The sequence below is a fragment of the Cryptomeria japonica genome, chromosome 2, assembly GCF_030272615.1.
Source record: "Cryptomeria japonica chromosome 2, Sugi_1.0, whole genome shotgun sequence".
NCBI lineage: Eukaryota > Viridiplantae > Streptophyta > Pinopsida > Cupressales > Cupressaceae > Cryptomeria > Cryptomeria japonica.
In genome coordinates, this window is record NC_081406.1 from 83,661,129 (window position 1) to 83,684,432 (window position 23,304).

General features: G+C 37.0%; 2 protein-coding genes across 2 annotated transcripts; both read right to left on the reverse strand.

Annotated features, from left to right (window-relative positions):
• Positions 1–2,157: 2,157 nt before the first annotated feature.
• On the reverse strand, positions 2,158–5,441 carry LOC131078835 (pentatricopeptide repeat-containing protein At4g02750-like). Its single transcript, XM_058016622.2, has one exon. The coding sequence runs from the start codon at positions 5,328–5,330 to the stop codon at positions 3,297–3,299; it is 2,034 nt and encodes a 677-aa protein (XP_057872605.1). The 5' UTR covers positions 5,331–5,441; the 3' UTR covers positions 2,158–3,296.
• A 9,655-nt stretch (positions 5,442–15,096) lies between these two features.
• Positions 15,097–19,115, reverse strand: LOC131078833 (pentatricopeptide repeat-containing protein At4g02750). The gene has a single exon (XM_058016621.2). It carries the CDS (start codon positions 18,760–18,762, stop codon positions 15,994–15,996), a length of 2,769 nt encoding a protein of 922 aa, XP_057872604.1. The 5' UTR covers positions 18,763–19,115; the 3' UTR covers positions 15,097–15,993.
• Between the last annotated feature and the right edge of the window lie 4,189 nt (positions 19,116–23,304).

A 23,304-nucleotide genomic window follows, 5' to 3' on the forward strand; every position in this document is an offset into this window, starting at 1 on the left:
AATGAGTGTTATTGATTTTAGAAGTGTGTTATAAGGTGTTGTAATGATTTTTGTGATTGATTAATATGTACTAAGATTTCTCATAAAAGTGTTGTAATATAATGTAGAATTTGTCTACATTGTTGAATGTGTATTATTTATGAATGTATATGTATATGGAAATGAATAAAGGAAATAATCTAAGTAAAATAGGCATTATACATTGTTAAATATTGTTTCATGGCTATTAGGCAATTGGTTTATCCACTTCATACCGACTTGATGATTATGGGGTACAAGGTGCTTTCAATGTATGAATTTCAACCCCCTTCTCCATACATTGATGGATCTTGGATGTAGTATACATTCCTTAAAACACATATTGCATAGTACTTGGTGACTATGTTATTGAAATTGACCACTATTATGTATATAGTGAAGTTGGGCATGTTGTCTATATATTGGCACTTACACCTTTCAAGAGGGTACAACAGATGAGTTGATAAAAAAATCATAATTGTATCAACAAACAGAAAAATAGACAATTGCAAAAAACAATAGAAAGCAACTTTCCAAATGTAAATACTTGTATAAAACATCTATCAACCAATACATATTTTTATACCTCATAATTTTGACAATAAAATAATATTAAATTATTGTACTTCTCAGTGATTATAATATTTTATATATTCCATTACTTATAAATTAAAATTATTAATGAATATAAATTTATATCTATTTATTATGCTTATATTTTATTTTATCTAATATAAATATTTTTTTATGAAAACCAAGAAAGTTTTTATGATTCCCATATTTCATCGTACATTATCATATTTGTTCATTCAACACCAGTATCATGACATTTACATAAAATAAAATAATGCAATGGAGCTAGTAAGACGACACACTCGTCCAATGGCTAAATAAAAAGTGATTTACAAGATGTAAAACTATTGTGTTAATCAAAGTTTTTAAACTCAGACTCGCCAAGGACTCGGTACTCAATAAACCAAAAAATTGAACTCGGACTCGGACTCGTGAAAGATTCGGCAAGGACTCGACAAACACTCAATATTTGAAATTTCATCATTCATACTCATAGTTTCAAACTTTAAAATGTATAATAGCAACATAAGTTTATAAATGTTTACAAAATTACATATAATGATAGGTCTAGATCTTGGGGGAGAGAGGAGAGACTGAGATAGAGAGTGGTAGAGAGAGGGGATAAAGGAAGAGTGGTAGGGAGATAGATAGGTCTAAAATTCGGGGCAGATAAAGTGAGTGAGATAGAGAGGGCGAGAGAATGCTAATAGGAGCCTACTAATTACTGAAATTCGACTTAGTCTAAAAATTTAAAAGATCTTCTAAAACCTAGAATTTGCATTTTAATTCCTAGAGATTTGAAACCACTCTCAAACATCCTGTCAATATATGCATGAAATATAACTTAAAGTATAAGAATACTTAAATGTTATATCTCATGTATATATTTTGATGAAAAGAACTGACTTGAAAAAAAAAAAAAATTAGATAACTTTTTGATGTGTTTTCTAGGTTGCACGAGTCTAATCAAAAGACTCGCAAGTCCAAGTGAAAGACTCACGCGAGTCAATTAGAAATACTCGACTCGCAAGTCTTTCAAAAAGACTACTTGTGGCGCCATTGGACTCGCGAGTCCATGGCGAGTCCACGAGTTTTTAAACTATCATGTTAATGAAACTCCATGACCAGCTCTTATCATATCTCAATTCTCTAAAATACTTTCTAAATGTTCCTCTTATGTCATGTACTTTCAGCTGCACATCAGAGCCATTCTGGTGCCTATATATCATATGATTATACTAACTGGTTGGTATATCTTCTAGTTATGAGGCTTTTGAATGGAATCCCATACATATAAAAACGAAATGCATATAAAGAGAGTCAAATGGTAAGAACCAAAAACATGATACGAATGAAGAAAACTTGTCAGAATTCACCCAATCTAATTGGAAATGATAAATGTCTTACAACAATCTCATAACCTACCCCATAATCCTGCAACCGAATTGAGTTTATGAGGGCGCTAAGGAATTCTCGGTGAAATAAAGCAAGTAAAGACACCTCTCCTGCAAATATCAGGATGTTCTATTCTTTCACACAAAAGAAACAAGTATTGCATGCCCTTGTATAACCCCTAACGTGCATTGCAAGAGCGTTGTGAGCTTAGCAAGAAGCTCTATGGCAGTGGATGCTGTTGCCTTCTAGTCGAGGGACATTTTATGGTTGTTGTGCATTAATCAGTTCAGTTTGAGTCTGTTTTTGGGTGTCTTGTTTATGTAGATGGCAGAAGAAGGGAGTCCATAAGACTGTTAATTTAAAACGAGTGGAGGAAAACATATAAACAACACAAACAGAAAAAAGAAAATAACATAAGGACACGAGACAGAAAAAAGAAAATAACATAAGAACACGAGACATAAGATTTATAGTGGTTCACCATAAAGGCTATGTCCACTCTCAAGCAGGGATAACTTCTATTAATCGACATCAGATACACAATACATGATCTGCACTCATTCTTATATACAAATGTCTAACTCTTCGAATATGAAGAGACAGGAAGAAGTGGAAAGAAATGGTCATGTGACTGTCAGACTTCACATTCCCAACAAAGATCTTTTTTTTAAACTATGGAAATCAAGATGAGGGAGGCCACCGGCTTTGAGCTCAGACCCTTTTTATCAGAACTCTCAATGCTCTTGACAAGGCGAGCTCTCCCCTTATAAACCACAAGATGACAGCAACAGCCCAATAGCCACTGTCATTGGGTAAACTTGACGAAACGCCAACCTTAAACCTACATAAAAAGAATCCGGAACCTTAACTTGTGCTTACCAATTGAATTCGGCGTTGCCCCAAGAAATTAAGGATTTGTTACCAACTATATCCCAATACCAACGGGCTGCAGTGACAACCTAAGCTGTGCAAATGAAAAGGAAGAGAATTTCCTCCTCTGTCATGAGTACTCGGGAAGTGGTGCTGTCTAGTGGAGCCGGGTGGTGAAAAACTCATTAAGTCCTCTACGACTTTTCTTTGGACCGCAGCCCAGCAAAAGTAAGAATTTCATCAACAAATTGCTTAGGAACAAAGCAATTGTGCTTGAATGGCAATCAAGGACACTAGTTCAAGTCATCAGCTGTAATCTCCAAATAAATGCCTACCATTGAGAGCTTCAAAGTATTTAGCGTTTTGGGCAACAAAAAGGCAACCAGAAAACTTGATAAAAGACTTGTTTGACTTCAAACTGCAATGTCAAAAATCATGTTCTATTGCTCATCATCCCCAACATGCAGCACAAAGTTTGTGTTAGGAACATAACCTGCTGCCTTCATCTGTGCAAACAAACTATCTAATGCTGCATATAACCTTTCTGTTTCTGGGTGAGACCTGTCTCCTGCAACAAATGTATGAACACTATTCTTGACCTCAATCCAACTACATCCAGGATTCTTTTTAGCTCCAGTATCTTCCATCATTCTTTTTAGTCTTGATGCATCTTCCCATTGAGAATTTGCAGCATAAATATTTGCCAACATTACATAGGGCGTCATGTTTTGTGGCTCCAACTCAATAAGGAGATCTGCTACACGTTTGCCTATCTCTATATTGCCATGGATTCTGCAACCAGCAAGCAAGGCATTCCACACAACAGTGTCAGGTTCATATGGCATCTTGCTAATGAATTCCTCGGCCTTGGTAAGTTGTCCAGAGCGACCAAGAAGGTCAACCATGCAGGAATAATGATCCACTGTTGGTGTTATGGAATGATCGTGAGACATAGAATCAAAGTAGCGAAGGCCTTCATCTACAAGACCAGTGTGGCTACATGCAGTCAAAACACCGATGAAAGTTATCTCATTAGGCTTCATCCCACATAACTGCATTTGCTCAAAAAGATGAATTGCCTCCATGCTACAACCGTGTTGAGCATATCCTGAAATAATCGCAGTCCATGAAACAACATCTTTTTCATTCATTTGTTTAAATATTTGGCTTGCACCATCTACGCTTCCACATTTTGCATACATAGTAATAAGAGAATTCCCTACACAGAGATTATGTTGAAACTCTCTCTTGATGATATGCGAATGCACCTTCTGGCCTTGTCCCAATGCAACTATGCTGGCGCATGCACTGAGAATGCTTGTGAGAGTGGACTCGTTAGGTTTCGTTTCACTAAGCTGCATTTCAATAAAGAGTTTCAATGCCTCTTCATAATAACCATTTTGGGTATATCCCGAAATCATCGTAGTCCACGAGAACACATCTGGTTCTTTCAATCTGTCAAACAACAGACTTGCATCATCTATTCTCCTGCTCTTAAAGTAAAATGCAATCATTGCATTGCATGAAACGATATCCCGTTCAGGCATTTGATCAAACACTGTCTCTGCATCATTGCTGCAACACATAGCATACATATTAGTTAGCGCATTCCCCACAAAGACATTCGATTCATACCCAGTTTTGGCAATGTGAGCGTGAATCTCCTTACCAAATTCCATAGCCGCCAGCCTTGCACATACATTCAGAACAGCACTAAAAGTCGACTCGTTTGGTTTCACACCTGATCGTCGCATTTCAGAAAACAGTTTCAATGCTTCAAACTGTCCGTTTTGAGCATATCCTGCAATCATTGCAGTCCAGGAGACCACATTTCGTTGAGGCATTTTGTCAAACACTTGGCGTGCTTCTTCTAATCTTCCGTTCTGTACATAACCTGTAACCATTGCAGTCCACGAGACAACATCTCTTTGTGTCATTTTGTCAAACAGTTGGCGCGCATCGTCAACTCTACCATTCCCGAAACATCCTGTAATCATTGTAGTCCATGAGCTTGCATTTTTCTTAGGCATCCTTCTAAAGAGTACATGTGCATCATCTAGTCTCCCATTCTGAACATATCCTGCAAGCATTGCATTCCATACTACGATATCCCGTTCAGGCATTTTGTCAAACATTTGGCAAGCCTCCTCCATTCTCCCGTTTTTGGCATAGCCTGCAATCATAGCAGTCCACGAAATCACATCTCGCTGCAGCATTTTGTCAAACACTTGACGTGCATCTTCTAATTGGCCAACATTAACATACTTAGTGATTATTGCGTTCCATGAAACAACATGGCTTCTCCTGCAGAAGTATTTGCTATCAAATTTAACCCTTTGACCTGCACAAAATTCTCTCTGTAGCTGTTTTTTGCAAGCGAGAAATGTGCCAAAAAATGTGTGGCAACCCTTAAGGACGGTAAACAATCGTGTCCTGTAAATAATCGGAGAAGTTTTCATCAAAATCACAGTCATATCTTTAATTTAGGGAATAAAATCGATAAAACTTGAAATCCATTCGTGAATTTCAACTGGATACTGGATAGGCGTTTCGGGCTATTTTTTTTCTGAGGATAGTCACATATAATTGGAGGAAACAGATAAATCTAGCATATTTATATTTTAAAAAGTCTTATGTAAAATATGTGGAAAGATTTTAAATTTCAAATTATTTTTTTAACATAAATAAATCATAATATTTACTATTATAAAGAAAAAGATTACTTAAAATATCTAACTAAATAAGTTTATCTATATTTCTACATCATACATGCAATTCATAGCTTCCAATAGTTGGTAATTTATAAGTTCTATTGCATTAATCAATTAACTAATAATAAGAAACTGGATCAGCTAACTTAAACATATCTAATTTCTTCTAAAGCCATTAAAATTGAAAAATCAGTAACTTAACAATCCATCCTTCAACTTATCAAACATTTACTACAGAAAAAAAGAAAAAAACACAAGATATTGTCAAGTTTCCTTACCAATAAAAAATCAATGAGACATACCTAATAAATAAAGCCATACTTAAATAGTTCAACCTTCAAGCAATCAATAGAAATTTTATGCCTCCACATGCAAATATGGTAAATGGTTGCATTGTTTTTATGGGTAAAAATTTGCCACCATTAAACCATTTGATGTTTACAAAAAGCCAATTTGTCAAATTGGAGTATTTTATTTGTTGAATCTTGAGCCCTAAAACCCCTAAAAGATACAATTAGCTTAATCCAAGTCCTTGAGCTTCTTGATTTGCCCATTCATCTATTTGAGATGAACTTGCAAGTGCGTAACATGGAAGATAAGTCAGTTGAAAAGCGAGGTTGCGGCAAGCAAGGCATTACTATGAATATTAATAAGGGATCTTTGGTGGTGAAGGTGCTCCATAATGCTACAAATGTGCCCTTCACAAGTTGGACTCACCTCATATTTCCAATACATATCTAGTAATAAAAAGAGGTTGAAGGGCACCATAGCTTAACAATGGCTACAAGGTGCTACTTGAAAAATTTATCATCCCTCCTCATGATGTGGTTTAATCCTAGCATTGTTAAAACCAATAATATCATTACCTTTACCATCGCCACAAACCTTGAAACAACCCATTGCAATGCCATATCAATCTATAGATTGCTTGGCTAAACTTGAAATTGTACAAACTTGTAACATTCTTCATCTAGAACACCCTAAATGCAGTCTCATCATAGATCTACACACCACAAAATTTCATTAACATGTAAAACTTGCAAAACCATTTTCATAAATATGAAATCCACTTAAACATCTAGAAATCCACTTCAAACATGTTTTCTAAAGAATGGGATAAGCACATATCTACAAACCAACAATAAATTAAAAAAAAAAAGTAAAAATACAACCCAATAAGAAAACCAAGTTGTCTAGGAGCTTATAGCATATGAAAAATATCATATCCACAATTCACAAAGAGGTCGGTGACTTATATTCAAGTGCTTTCATGTAACCATGAGCTAAAATAATGAACCCAAAATAAGCACTCCATTCTATAGTCCAAATAGTTGTGTTTCTCGAGGTGATCAAGATGTCAAAAGCACCCATCCAACATGAACACCTTCTCACTACACATGACCACAAGATAAAGGAACAAAACCACCAAATAAGAGGTTACCAACATATTGCCAAATAAGAGCTCCAATTTATCAAAACATAACTACTTCCATAAAGTTCCACTATCATACCTTTCCATATTCACAGATTTGCTTTTATCACCGGTCATATGATGTGAACAAGCGTTGTCAATCACCCATTCATCTTTCTATTCAACTCTACCAGCTAAAGCTTTCTCCTCAATAGTGCAACTTGTGGAATCAACAGGTACTGGTCCATCTTCTTTGATAGCAATAAACACAACTTCATCTCCTTCCGATTCTTCATTTGTAACACCTTCATCAACAACATAATAACAGTTCTTCTGATGCTTATACTTCTGGTTAGGCTTGTAAGGCTTATCCTACTTCTCATGCTTCTCATATCTATCATTCCTATCATACTTATCAAATTTATCATGCCTATCATACTTAGACATTCTCTCTGGGCATCTAGAAGCAAAATGTCCTATCTTATTGCAAGAGAAACATTTCAGAGGCAATTTTCCATCATACTTACCAACTCCATTAGGCAGTCTCCGAGCAATCAATGATTCAAGCTCATCCAATTCTTTTTTCTTACTCTTCCATCTCTCTTCTCTCTCTTTCATATCTAGATATTTTGCATTCTTCAGGGTCATACTTTTGCTTTCCGGATATAGATGCTCTAAATGTTGTCTCAAACTTTCCATGTGATTCACCAAATTTGCTCAGTTCAAATGCAGCTATCTTTCCAACCAGCATATCTCTTGTCACAGTAGTCACGCACTAAATCTCATGAATAGCAGCTACCTTATGTTTGTAAGCAGGAGGTAATGATCTCAACACCTTAGCAACAATTTCATCTTCTTCAAGGGTTCCACCAACACATTTGATACCTAGGATAAGTTCATTCACCTTAGCCATAAAGGAATTTATGTTCTCATCTTCTCCCATTCTCAGCATTTCATACTTCCCTTTCAAACTCGGCAACTTAGCAACTTTGCCTTGTTTATCTCCTCCATACATGGTCTCAAGCTTCTTCCAGATCTCATGTGCAGTTTGAAATCTCATTACATTAGTCATCTCTGAATCAGTCAATGCACTCAGCAATGCTTCCTTAGCTCTAATGTTATTTTCAACTTCCTTGATCTCATTAGCAGTAACCCATCCACTCGGAGGAATAGAATAGGCATTCTTTGAAATTTTCCAGTAATCCTCTTTAAGACATCTCAAGTGCACCTCCATCCAGTTCTTCCATATGGCATAGCTACTTCCATCAAATCTTGGACTCTCCTTAAAGATAACACCTCCAGTTGCCATCTCGGATCTCCCCAAGTGGTTAAGCTTCTTCCGGAGGATCTAGCTCTGATACCAATTGTTGGCAACAATAATGAAGAAAAACTAAGAGGGGGGGTGAATCAATTTTCATCAGATTATCAAACTTAACCACAATCACAAATCTGATAAACTCCAACAACAACGAGATAAACAAATTGATAACACAATACACAACACCAAGATTTTGACGTGGAAAACCACGGTGGGAACCTACCCACAATAAGATGATACTCTACAGTAGTATGCGTAAATATTACAATGGAGAATGCACCTACATTCAGGGTCACTTCCTAGAGCTCGCTACTCAAAAATATAATAACTTGGAAGGCTACAACCTTCAGGGAAGTCTCAGTGACTTACAACAAGATTCAGACTACAATTTGGAAAGAATGAACTACAATAATAGCATTTGCAAATGCCTGATAACAATTCCGTTAAGCAAAAACTCTGCTCAATCACAATACCGAAGGATGTATTCGCTTGTTCGCACCTTTTCCAATCTCTGATAATGCAGACACACCTTTGACACACAAATTACATGAATTTATCACCTATTTATACAATTCATCAACCTTGACAACAAGGTTGGTTAAACCCTCAACTCACAATTACAAAATTACATTACATGATACAAAGATCAACCACCAGACCAATATAATGATATACATGATATAATATGGACCTAAATCAAGTCTCCAAATACGCAACACCACCGAAAATCTCGCCAAGATCAACCACAACATGCTACACCATTAAGGATACCGCATAACACGAAGAACATCACTAGATCATGAAATCACCAAAAACTCACACAACGATCAATGCGGGTCTTCAAAACAAATAGGACATAATTAGGAAACACCAACAAGCACGTTAGAATCATCATTAACAGTTGCACCAACACCACTTATCAAATCTTCATTGATCAACATCTGAACCTCAAGAACAGTCAAACAACAACAACTGTCATGAAGAAAGATAACCTATGGAGCACCAAATCACGAACCATCTGAAATGAGGATACACAAGAACATCCCAAACAATCTCCCAAAATCCCAGGTCAAGATTTGATCACATCGGAATATACTGAACTTTGCAAAGCACTGATCCGAAAAACCAAACTGCAAACCGGATCATATGATATGATCAATTAAACTTCCCGGGTCACTGAAACCAATACAGCAAGATCTAATGACACTAGAAATACTCCACATACCAAACCATGATCCCAACAAACCAATCTGCAATCACTAGAGCAATAAATCACAGGAATGTGTTGACATCAATGACAACAACATATCCTAGTAGCAGTAATGTCCAACAGCCTTGACGTAAAGAGTGGGCTCACCATCGCTTTTTCTAAAGCCAATTCTCATCAAATATGAGTCTATCAAATTGTGTCATGTTTATGGAGCTTTCTTCAACCCATAAAGAGCCCTCTTCAACCCATACACCTTGCTTTCATGCCCTAGAGCTTCATAACTAGGTGGCCACTCCACATACACTTCCTATTTCAACACACCATTCAAGAAGGTGGACTTCACCTCCATTTGAAATACCTTCCATTTGTGCTAGGTCACAATTGTTGTGACTACTTGCATAGTTTCCATCCTTGCAACTGGAGCATATGTCTCATCATAATCTCTCTCAAATTGTTGTTTATATCCCTTGACAACCAATCTTGGCTTATGTTGCTCTATTATTCCTTCAGCGTTGCTCTTGGTCTTATAGACCCATTTAACCCCAATAATTTGTTGCAAGATGTGTGCCCTTGGTCTTCTTGTGTTGTGCAGCGTAACGCTCGGGTTTGTGACATGGCTTAACCACTTCCTGTGGATTCTATAAATCTAGTGGTTCAAGTATCGGGCATTAATAGGTCGATCTTTTGGTGCAACGACAACCACACTTGTAACAAGTGGTATCAAAGTTTGGTCACGGGTTCAAACCCCTCGCTTGCACTTGGGGGAGGGGGGAAGGGGGGGGCGGGATTGTTGCAAGGAGTGCACCCTTGGTCTCCTTGTGATGTGTAGTGCAACACTCGGGTTTGTGACATGGCTTAACCACCTCATGTGGATTCTATAAGTCTAGTGGTTGTATTAGGCATTAATAGGTCGATCTTTTGGTGCAATGACAACTGCACTTGTAACATAATTTTCTTACCAGGAGGCAAATTAGTTAGCTCCCATGTTCTCTTCCTCTTTATTGCATCTATCTCCTCATCCATGGCCTCACATAATTTTATCTCTTTAAAAACATCCTCAAAATAAATTGGATCACTATGAGAAAATAATTCAAAATTCACATTTTCATTAAACTCATCATCATAGCTTTTATTTTGGTAGATCTCCCTTAACACTCTTTCTTGGCATTAGGGAGGCGGGAGTGGAGTCTAAACTCTCACTATTGTTGTTGCTCTACTATGCATACTATGTTAGGAACTGTCTGGAGCCTTCTAAAACTCTTTGTGTATTGGTCCAAAGCTGTTGAGAGCTCTCAGGAGCCAATTTGTTGCCTGCCTATAGTTACTTGTCTTTCTACCTATTTGTGTCAGGAATTGTCCAAACCTATCTAGAGCCATCTAGAGAATTTTCCAACTAAATTATGAGATAGTCTATTTAATTGCATGTTTGTGTTAGAAACTCTATAGAGTTGTTTGTTGTGATTCATATCTATTGTTGCTTCATCTTGTTGTTCTACATACTTATATTCTTCATCATCAATAGGCACTCTAGTTGATATGCCCAAAGAGGTGTCCATTGAGCCATCTCATGACTCATTCTCAATGAACTCGACATCTCTATTGATCATTTCTCACCCTTGTTATCCAACTTTTGCCTCTTCTCTTTTGGCACATGTGCATAAGCCACACACCTGAACACTCCCAAGTGCTCAATCATCCACTTGCTTTTTGTCCATGCCTCTTGTAGAGTCTTACCAAGGATTGTCTTTACGGAACTACTATTTATCAAATATTCTATTGTTGCTACAGTCTCACCCCAATATTCATTTGGAAGTCCCTTTGCCTTTAGCATACTCTTTGTCATCTCCACAATGTTCCTATTCTTCCTCTCAGCCACTCCATTTTGTTGCGGAGTATATCTTGTTGTGAGCTCCTTCTTGGTGTCATTTTGCTTGCAAAAATTCACAGAGTAGAAGTATACTCTCCCCCATGTTCTATGGTTGTAATCATTTATGAAGGTCATTAAATATTGGCTCTTACCAATAGAAATTATTTGCCTAGGGACAACAAATCAATGTGCACCAGCTCCAATGGTGCTCTTGCCCTTCTTGAGTTGCCTGGTTTAAAGGGTTGCCTAAACTGCAACCTTCACATCTACCACTAGACTCTACAACGGTTGGCCAACCATCAACCATTCTTTTCTTGGACAAAAGATTCAAACCAACATAACCTAGATGTCCATACCTATGATGCCATAACTTGGAGGGGTCTTGAATGATACTCTTGAGAACTACTTGTTGTACTACTGTACATTTTCCTTGCCTAGGATGTGCAACCATGGACTAAGATGAGAAACATGTCTCTATCATCGAAGGAAACATCAGGTTATTTGTCATTTGAATTGATGAAACTACTTTCTTACTCCCATCCTTGTCAAAAATGACACATTTGCCCTTCTGCATCAACACTTTGTAACCATTTTGGATTAGTTGTCCAACACTCATTAGATTGTGATTTATACCAAGGCAAAATAAACATTCTAAAACTCGTTCTTCTCACCTTGCTTGGTGCAAATCATAATAGATCATTTGCCCACAACTAGAACTATTACATTATTCCCCATTTTTATCTCAAATTCAACATTTTTATCAATGAAAGAATATAAAATTTCATTACCACCCATGTGGTTATTGCAACCATTGTCCAAATACCAGACCTTAGAGTTGCCTTCTTCACCAATGTTGTAGGCGATGATGCCTATGGATTGATTACCTTCAACCACATTTGCACTTTTCTTGGACTAATTATTGTGCTTTTTTCAACACTCACTAGCATAATGACCAAACTTATGACAATAATAACATTCAACAGTGCTCTTATCATACCTCTAATTTGAGCTTATGTTCTTCTTGCTTTGTCTAGAGCTAGTCTAAGAGTCACCTGCTCCTTCATGGCTGCATGCTCGCCTTGAGCTATCTCCTCTAGCACTTCCTTGTCCAGAGTTGCAATGACCTCTACCTCTTGGGCTTCAACCAAAACTGTTTCTTCCTCTCCATGTGCCTCTTGCATTGGCTTGAGCTTTGAAAGCTTGTTCTTGAGAAGAAGTTGCAAACCTATTTAGGTTTTGCTCATGGGTTTGAAGAGAACCCATCAACTCATCCACCGTCAATGTGGAAAGATCATTTGCCTCTTCAATGACAATCACTATTGCATCAAACTTATAAGGTAGACTTCAGAGGATTTTCTCCACGATCCTTTGCTCCTCCATGGTTTCACCATTTGTCCTCAATTGATTTAATAAATCAGAGACTCTTGTGTGAAAAACTAAGATGGGAGTCTCAAAATCTCTTCAAAACATCTGGAGCTTCACTAATATGACTTTATCAATCCCTTTGTGACTTGTTTGGAGGATTTCTCATGCTTCCTTTGCATAGTTAGTTGTTGCTACTTTGAGAAAAATAGCCTCTATCAAGGCTACCTCAATCAAACTCAATGCCTTAGCATCTTTCCTCCTTGTCTCCTTCAACTAGGTCTTCTAGTCGTTTGTGAGGTTTTCAAATTGAGCTGGGTTAGTTATATCCATGAACCTATTAACCACAAGCTCCCACAAATCATTTGCAACCGCGATGGTCTTCATCTTCTTTGCCCAAACATCATAGTTTTGTCCATTAAAGGATGGTGGTTGTTGCCAACTCTTTCCATCTTCTCCAGCCATGTCTCCTACACAATAAACTCAATAAATAAATAAATAAATAAAACTCACAAGGATTTAGGGCCAAATGGCTCTCATACCAACTCAGAAATTTAAAAACCAAATAGACACAAACACGCCCACAAGGACTGCTATTCATTCTCAATCAGACTAGGAATAATACAAAATAAAATACAACCAACAAAACAAAACGGAGACTGGCAATATTTTTTTGTCTATTGACTTAGAAAATGAACTTTTACAAAATAAAAACTACAAACTCAGAAAATAAACTAATTACAAACAGATTTGCAAGGATCTAGAATAGCACCCAATCATTTGCTTCCTAGAGCTTCTACGAACTCCTCAACCTTCTATTTGTTTGGAGCTCTCTGCTGCTCCCTGCAAACTCTCTTCACAAACACACAGCTGATGCTCCTACAAACTCTAAACATTCTCTGCATCACTCAGAGTACACAAACTTGCTGCTGCATGCAAATTAGCTGGCTACCAATTTTGGAGAACATTCTCCCTTTTTGTCTCTTGTTGTCCAAAACAATTTCCCACTCAAATATTTCAAAATTCAAATTAACCTACTGCAATTAATTTTACTGCAGACTACTGCTGCAAGTCGAGGACAATTTGGGGACTGAGATTCCAAAGCAATCTTCTGTTGGTTGCTCCTGACAAGTAGGTGCCTTGGGTTGTGCACAGAGGCCAGGGGCAATAAGTTTTCCAACAGTTTGGAACTTACAAATTGATTGAAGTTGACATCAATCTGCTCACACATCGTGAATAAATAATGTTTTGTTTATGTATATATTGCAAGGAAATGTAAAGAGCGTGTTCTGAAAACCAAAATATATTGCACTGCCTGGAGGAGATGAAACCTAGGCTCACTAAACAACAGAAACCTGCCAATTTATTCAAGCATTACTTATGTGGGGGGTTGATGAAGATCGCTGAGATCAGATGTAGATAATTTCGCAAAAGTCACATAGGATAATGTTCCCCCAATTGTCCTTGGGAAAAATTTAAAATATCAAGTTGCTAGCTTATTTAGTTTTTAAATGTCAGCTGGCAGCAGCATAAATGGACTGAACTCTTACATGCCTAACGACAATCTGCTTTAATGTTTACTAGTAAACTGGTGCCTAATGTTTTTTAGGAATTTTTCTAGTCATTTATAATCTGTTAGATAATGGAATTGATGTTTATGTTTGCAAATCTATTTTTCTTTGGTTAGAGTTTTCATAAAGCAAATCTAAGTGTCACACATGCAAAAAACATTATCTTTAAAATAGACTTGTAGGTGTTAAAGTTGGGCATAATTTTTATAAACATATCTTATGAACAGGATAATGAAGAATGTGTCTTGACCAAAGAGCAATGACCACAATGCACTAGAGGACTTTCATGGCCTGAGCTTGCATCTATACCTTATAAAAGATCTTTACTATTTTGTCCCCTGAACTGATCAACAGTCTATAGCTGTGTTCCTTTTTTCCATTTGTATGCAATTAGACCTTTCCCCTTAGGGAGGAAGGAACAAAGCCTTGCCGATAGCTTCCACAGGAATCTAATCTGGGTGGCCCCTGAAAGAGCCACCCCTCTCACCAGTCTGCCTATAACCCAAAACTGAGACTGGGATCTTGTTTAAATACATACATCTTTGGCATGTAGGGCAGACTCCATGAGAGTTATCCATAACACATAATGAACGGAAGTAATGATTCTTAATGTCTTCATTCCAGTGAATGATGATGTTATGTTTATACATATGAAGTCCATATGCTCTGGTTCGTTGAATGATGATGTGTTGTACTAGAACTATGATAATATTTATATATTGTCATTTGATGTCAGGAAACACATGAAATTCATTATGAATGTGAGCCCTAGAGCATTCTCTAGAGCTAAAGCCATTGAATTTATGAGGCGGTGAGACTGTAACTATGCATGTGTTTCATGACATAATGAGTTCTCCTAACTGCTGTGTGGGCTATACTGTATGGTCTCACTCTTTAGAATTCATGTGGATAAGTGTATGATTGTTGCCTAGTTGAGCTGTGGCCTGCTGGTAAGTATATTTATGTGTGATACCTTTTAAAAATAACCTCTCCAGTTGCCTCTCATATCATGCATATACAATAGTCCTCACCAACATGCTTGTATCAACAATGTGAGTCAAACTAGGTTTTCTTGATTGTGGTGGAATCGTATATTCATGATTTTGCAGGTCTTATGCATGTTGGTTGCATTTCAGATCAATAATTTGCTACAAGACCCCTATTGCCTATGTATGACTAAACTACACATACGATTTTCATAGTACATGGAATTGAATGAGTGTACTTCTGGAAATGACTGTGTATGCTTGTGCATGACAAGTTAAACATGAACCGAAACAGAGCTATGTTTATACCTTACGCAATGACTGGAATTGATTGCTGGGCAAACATTAGCCGGGAGTAAATTAGCTATATGCAATTAGTATCTCATTGCTACAGTTAGCAAGATGGTGTCTTGTAAAGCTACATAGGGTCCCAGAGAGGATGTCGTGCCTGTCTGAAAAAGCTATGCAGGGAGGATGCTGAGCCCATCTGGAGAATCTATGCATTGAGCATGCCATTCATCAATATGGCTACATGTCTTAACCTTAAAATTACATGGAATCCCCTGCAAAATGTCAACTAAGTCCACCTCAATTGTCATGCATGTACTCTGTCAATAATCCTTAAACAACAAGCACTAGGATGAAGTAATCCATGAAGCATTACCAATCATGAAAAACTTTGCAGTGCACTTCATTTGTCATCACCAATAATCGCCACAAGAACAGTATCCATTGTTAAAATGATGAAAGCGATTAGCATCTCTTATAATAAGTTCTTGTTTAACAATCTTAGATATAAACTTTGTGGCTGTATGGCAATCTCCACAAACACGGAGATTCTTCATGATTCTTATAGGTATCCCTGAAGTTATATTAATCAGCCCAAAAGCAATAGCAAGTTTTTCACTATGGTGCAAAAGCATAGTTTCCTTTAGCTCCTCTTCTACATCATGCAGCACAAAGTTTTTGTCAGGTACATACCCTAAGTCTTTCATTTGCAAGGCCAACCAATCTAGAGTTGCATATATCTTTGTCGCCTGAGGATGTGTTCGATCTCCTGTTACAAATGTATGTACATTGTTATTAACTTCAACCCAACTACAAGCTGGCTCTTTCTTCAGGCCTCGATCTTTCATCATTGTTCTAACCGTAGACATATCATCCCACCTCCCAGCTGCAGCATAGATATTTGAAAGCAACATATAGATGCCAGTATTTTGTGGTTCCAATTCATAAATGTGTTCAGCTGCCTTCTTTCCTAGCTCCACGTTACTGTGGATTCTGCAAGCAGCCAACAAAGATCCCCACACAGCAGCATCCGGTTCAGTTGGCATATTGTTAATAAAGTCTTCTGCCTCATGCAGAAGCCCAGAACGACCAAGAAGATCAACCATGCAAGCATAGTGATGTGGCCCTGGTATTATACAATAATCTCTACTCATAGAATCAAAGTTCTGCCAGCCTTCTTCAACTAAGCCAGCATGGCTACACGCAGACAGCACGCCAACAAAAGTGACGTCATCTGGACGTGTGTGTGATTTTTTCATCTTCTCAAAGAGCTGGAGTGCCTCCTTGCCAAGCCCGTGCTGAGCATATCCTGCTATCATTGCATTCCATGAAACCAAATCCTTTTCAGGCATTTCCTCAAATACTTGACATGCATCTGTTGTCCCACATTTAGCATACATGGTAATTAGAGAATTTCCCACAAAGACGTCATTTTCAAAACCTGTTCTAATTACTTGAGACTGGATTTGTTTTCCTTGTCCTAGAGCAGCTAGGTTAGCACATGCACTGAGAACAACAGTAAAAGTGGACTGATTTGGTTTCATGCCCTGCCATAGCATATTACAGAACAGTTTTAGAGCTTCCTCACCATCCCCAGTCTGAGCATATCCTGCAATCATCGCTGTCCATGAGATCAATTTCTTTTCTGGCATCTTCTCGAACACTTTGCGTGCCTCATCAACCCTGCAATTCTTGGCATGTCTAGTAATCATAGCACTCCTTAAAGCCATAGCATTGGTGTTAATTTTGTTAAATATTTGAGACGTCCCTTCTATGCTCCTGCATTTTGCATACATAGTAATGAGGTTATTCCCCACAATTATATCTAACTGGAATCCTGTTTTGATACTATGAGCTTGAATTTGTTTGCCCTGTTCCAAAGCCGCTAAGCTGGCACACGCATAGAGAACACTAGCAAAGCTAAACTGGTTTGGCTTCACGCCCATTCGGTGCATTTGGGAGAAAAAACTCATAGCCTCCTCTGCTTTGTTGTTCTGTGCACAACCTGCAATTATAGCTGCCCATGAAACCACATCCCGTTCAGGCATTTCGTTGAAAAGCTGGCGTGCACAATCCCATCTTCCATCCTGCGCATATGCGGCGATCATGGAATTCCATGCTACCACGGTTTTGTGTGGCATCTTATCAAATAATTCCCGTGCAGACTCCAGTTTGCCGCTTTGCGCATATCCAGTAATCATTACAGCCCAAGAGCCTGCAAGTCGATTAGGTACTGTATTGAACAGGTAGCATGCGTCTTCCAATTTTCCATGTTGAGTGTATCCTGCAATCATTGTTGTCCATGTAATTGCATTTCGCTCGGGCATTTTATCAAACACACGTCGAGCATAATCTACATTACCAAATTTGATGTAGGAATTAATAAGAGCAGTCCCAACAACCACGTTATCCTGAAACCCCATCTTAAGAATGAAGGCATGAACACAACTGACCTGATCATAAGCTTCGAAACCTGAACATGCACTAAGAATGCTAGCAAAAGTGGACTGATTCGGTTTCCAACCTAACCGGTACATTTCGGAGAAGTGTTGTAAGGCTGCTTTGCTATTTCCACTCTGAAGGTATCCTTCAATCATAGAATTCCACGAGACTATGTTCGGATTCTGCAATTGTTTAAACAGTTTCTGAGCTTCACCCATTCTTCCATTCTGAGCATAGCACGTGATCAGAGCATTCCACGAAACAACATCTCGTTCGGTCATTTCGTCAAAAATCTGGCGTGCATCCTCCAACATCCTATTCCTCGCATATGCACTTATCATGGCATTGCAAGAAACCACAGTTCGCTCTGACATGTTGTCAAACACCTGCCACGCATCTGCAATCCTGCTATTTTGTGAATACCCTGTGATCATAATCATCGAGGAGATTTCATTTCTTTCAGGCATTTGTTCAAACATAAGGCGTGCATCCTGCAATCTTTGATTCTGCATATACCCTGTGATTAGTGCATTCCACGAAACAACATCCCGTTCAGGCATTTCGTCAAACACTTGGCGAGCTTTATCTATGTTTCCCTTCTGTGATAATTTCGTTATCATTGCATTATTAGAGAACACATTCTGATGGATGCCTCTTCCATTCACGAAACCTTGTAGTTTCAGACGAACCTTTTTATAGTGTAGAATCGTAACCGATGAATATTTCATGCAAAACATCATTAACCAGTTGCATGTGATTTATGTTTAGCATTTTATTGATTTACTTTCTTAGTTTTCAATGAGCTTACATTTATGTGATTAATGATCTGTAGAGGACAATTGTTCCTGAGATCGCCAATGTAATAAACTTCTTGTAGAAAACATCTTGCTTTCATTCCTTTCAAAATCTGAAGCAACCCCACTTCATTCAATGTAGGCGAGTAAAATTTGCAGACAAATTTCAAAAAGCCATCTTTAAGAGCATTATATTTCCATAAGAATGCTTATGGTTGTAATGGCTAGTTTTTGCTCTCTTTGACATCATTCTTCAATTATTGAATTATTCAACTAAAATACTAATGAAGAATGATGTCAAATGAATGACGTTATAGAATCTATTTAATAACATATTTAAGAATAGTGCATGTTTGTCAATAAATAGACTAGAAGTTTGTTCCGGTAGAGAACAAGTTAACGAGTCCTAGAATGAAATTGCAATCGCGGAACTATACTTGAGCTCCAAATTTGTCCTAGCAATCAAAAGTGTTGTGTTCTATGATTTCATCTCATTTGTAAAAATCTGCTTCACTTTTCCTTAATATCCAAGGACTTGGTGGTATTAAAACAATGTTATAGGATTGTCGTTAGATTTTCACATAGATCAATCCTAAAAAATGAACAATGTTGAAAAAGATGACAAGTACGTAAAAAAAATTACTCTTTTTAATATTCAAAATTGAAATGCGTCATTATTAATTGCTCTCTAGAATGAATGAATGATTCCTTAATGATTGTCTTATGATTATTTGGTGACTAGAATAAAAGCATTGGATGCCTTTAAATACTAGCACATAGCATCAAATTGTTCATGTTCAATCATCAATTCAAGGTGGAAGAGTAAAGGGGGGTTGTCAATAAAATTTGAATTAGAACTAGAAAGGGACAAGTTTATGACCATAAACTCATCTCAAAATGAGATAATAGTCAAATGTAGGTGACAAAAGGCTAAATGAAGGTAGGTACATACATGAGTGTGATAAGTAGATGGATAAGGAGAATGTGTACTTGAGTGTGTGAAAATGGATAGGATAGGAGAGAGAGAGAGAGAGAGAGAGAGAGAGAGAGAGAGAGAGAGAGAGAGAGAGAAAAGATAAAATCATTAGGAGAAAAAACCCAACTCCACACAAGATCATGTTGTTTTTCACTATGTACACATCTATTAAGACATTGCCTCAAAATAGGAACAAAACTAAATTTGGAAAATAGCATGAGCATTAATTATTATTTTTAATTATAGGGCTACATAATGGGAAATGGTGGGAACTTCAACTATTAGAGATTTAACAATGGAAGGTTTGGATGTGAATCTACTATAGCAATCCATATTTGTGTAAAGGTGAAAATTTCATACATGTCCCATTTCTCATGTCTTGGGTTTGCTTCAATTAGAGTATCAACAATAATGTCATGTGATATTTACTATGGTAAAATTTACTATACACTTTAATGTCATGTGATATTTCTATTTGATGGGAAGGATGATGTCAAGAAACATTTATAGCTTGAAGCTAGATTCCATCACCTTCCTCAATTTGATTACTATTGGACTAATTGAATGAACATAAAGTAAGGAAAAGAGATTAAATGAGATTATCTATCCAACAAATTAGAATCCTTAGGTTAAATTGGGTACCCGAGGTCTAGAAGATGATGAATTTCATATTTAATTGATTCTATTAGGATTAAGGTGACATCAACCTTGTAAACTCTATGGCATGGCTCCAACATCCTTGGAAAGTGTTCTAAGGCACTTAAGGTGTATTGGGAAGATATTTTGTAATATTTATTCTCAATATTGTTTGTAATCCATTCATAAGAGATGGTGGGTTTTACTAGCAATGATAAAGGTGGGGTGTGAACACAATTATTTAATTTTTTTTGTGCATGTGGATGCTTAGTATGGGATAATTAATGGCATGGGTGCAAGTGGACAAATGAGTAACCTTTAGGATTCTCCAAGTGGGTTCTTGGAAGAGGTAATATATGTCACTTGGTATTTCATCATTTATTGTATTGAATGCAATGTTTATCTTCCATGTTTGGGTGCCCAAGTTGGAGGTAAAGTATTGGAGCCAAAACTAGTGTCCTTTTGCATTTTGTCGAGGCAATCCAAGATTTGCAGATGTTTGGAATGGAGAACCTTCTTTGGACACCTTGTTTGATGGTTTTGGAGCTTTTGCCATTCTACATATCCATCTCTAGGAATAGTTGAATGCAAAGTTACTTTGTAGGAACAAGGATAGGTGGAGGCTAAAGAAGTTGTTCACAGGTAAACATATGCTACTTTGTTGGAGAAAAGAGGAGAACGAAAGCGTGTGACATATTGTAATCCTATTTCAAAGATAATGCATAGTTTACCTCTCTTCTTGGTGGAAATTTTTCCCACAAGGGTTTCTCTACATAAATCTTATGTTATGTGATGATCTTAGGTTGTTGATTTGTGCCTCATTACTACTATATTATGGTGATTTTATTCATTGTTTGTTGCATTTATAACTTCACATAAGGTAGTGGTGATAAGTATGATATGTTATCTAATTTCTAACATCATAATGAAGAAGGATCCAAGCATATGTTATTTCCATATTAAGAAAAATATTTTCAAATTTGCATGTAAGTTTCAAATTTTCATGTTGTGGTTGCCCAAGCCTCATATCTCATCCTCTGGTTGGTTAGATTGAATTTCACAATCTTTAGTAGTAGAGCCTATATATCTTTCAAGATTTGGTATCACAATTGAAGGTTAAGGTTCTAGTGGAACTAGATGATAGTGGAATAGTAAGATTTGGAGATGACAAAGCCTGTGTGATCCGTGGTAGAGGTTTTATTTCCTTTGATGGTAAGCATAACACTGATGATGTCTTGTATGTTGAAGGTTTGAAGCATAATCTTTTAAGTGTTGGACATATGGTGGGCAAAGGCTATGATTGGCAATTCAAGAATGGAAAATGTAGAATCCTAAATGTCTCTGGTATAGATATTGCATCGGGAACTAAGACTGAAGGTAATATCTTTCATTTGAATGTAGGTGAGAAAAGTTGTTTGATTGCTCAAATTGATGAAAGTTGGTTGTGGCATAGGAGAATGTGTCATGTTAATTTTGATTCAATGATTAAGATCAGTTCTACACAAGTTGTTATAGATCTGCCTAAAATTGTTAAGCCTCCTAATCTGGTATGTAAGGAATGTCAAATGGGAAAGAAAACAAGGATTTCTTTCAAGGGTAAGCAGTATACATCTAATGGATTGCTAGATCTTGTGCATACTGACTTATGTGGACCTACAAATATTAGAAGTGTGCAGGGTGACAGATACTTTACATTACTGATTGATGATTATTCCATAATGATGTAGGTTGTATTTTTTAAGGAGAAATCAAAAGCATTAGATAAATTCAAGATATTCAAAGAAAAGGTTGAGACTAAGACAAGATTGAAGGTGAAATGTTTGAGATCTGACAGAGGAGGAGAATTTTGTTCCAGTGAGTTTGACTCATTCTCTGAGAAACATGGAATTAGAAGACAATTATCTGCTCCTAGAATCCCACAGCATAGTGGAGCTGTTAAAAGGAAGAACATGACTATCTTGGATGCTGCAAGGACTATGTTGATTGAAGGGAATGTTTCGAATATCTATTAGAGAGAAGTTGTTAGCACTATTGTTTACACATTCTACCGAGTGCATATAAAAGGTGATACGGGAAAGTTTGATGCAAGAAGTGATGAAGGAATTTTCTTGGGATATTCAACAAAGAGAAAAGCCTACCAGTGCTATAATAAGAAATTGAGAAAGATAGTGGAGAGTGCAAATGTTAAGGTTGATGAGAAATGTGGAAAGGAAATAAGATCATGTGAATATGATGATGAGGATGTTGTTTTAACAAAAAATCGGACTAAAGTATTGAAGCAGAATGATCTGGTAGAGACAACTAATCCAGATGTTGCTATTGTTAGTGAAGAGGTGCAGGAACCTAAAAATCAGCATAATCAGAAGACTCTGAGGTAAATAAGATTGAACCACTCTGAAAATCAGATTAATGGTGATAAAAACAAACGCGTGATGACTAGAAGAAGGTTAACTGCTGAAGAGGTATGTTTGATTTCTAAAATTGAACTTAAAAATGTTGTTGAGGCTTGCAAAGATGAAAATTGGATAAAGGCTATGGAAGAAGAATTAAATCAGATTGAAAAGAATAACACATGGGAACTTGTGCCTAGGCCTAAAGACAAGAATGTGATTGGTACTAAATGGGTATTCAGGAACAAATTGAAAGAAGTCGGTGAAGTTGTTAGAAACAAAGCAAGATTGGTATGCAAAGGATATTCACAAAAAGAAGGAATTGATTATGAGGAGACTTTTGCTTCGGTAGCTAGACTTGAAGCTATTAGACTATTGCTTGCATATGCTACTTATAAATATTTCAAGGTGTAGTCACATAAATCTGTCTAGTTTAATTAAATGAATATTTGCTATTTATTTGATTAAAAACCCACTAGCCATCAG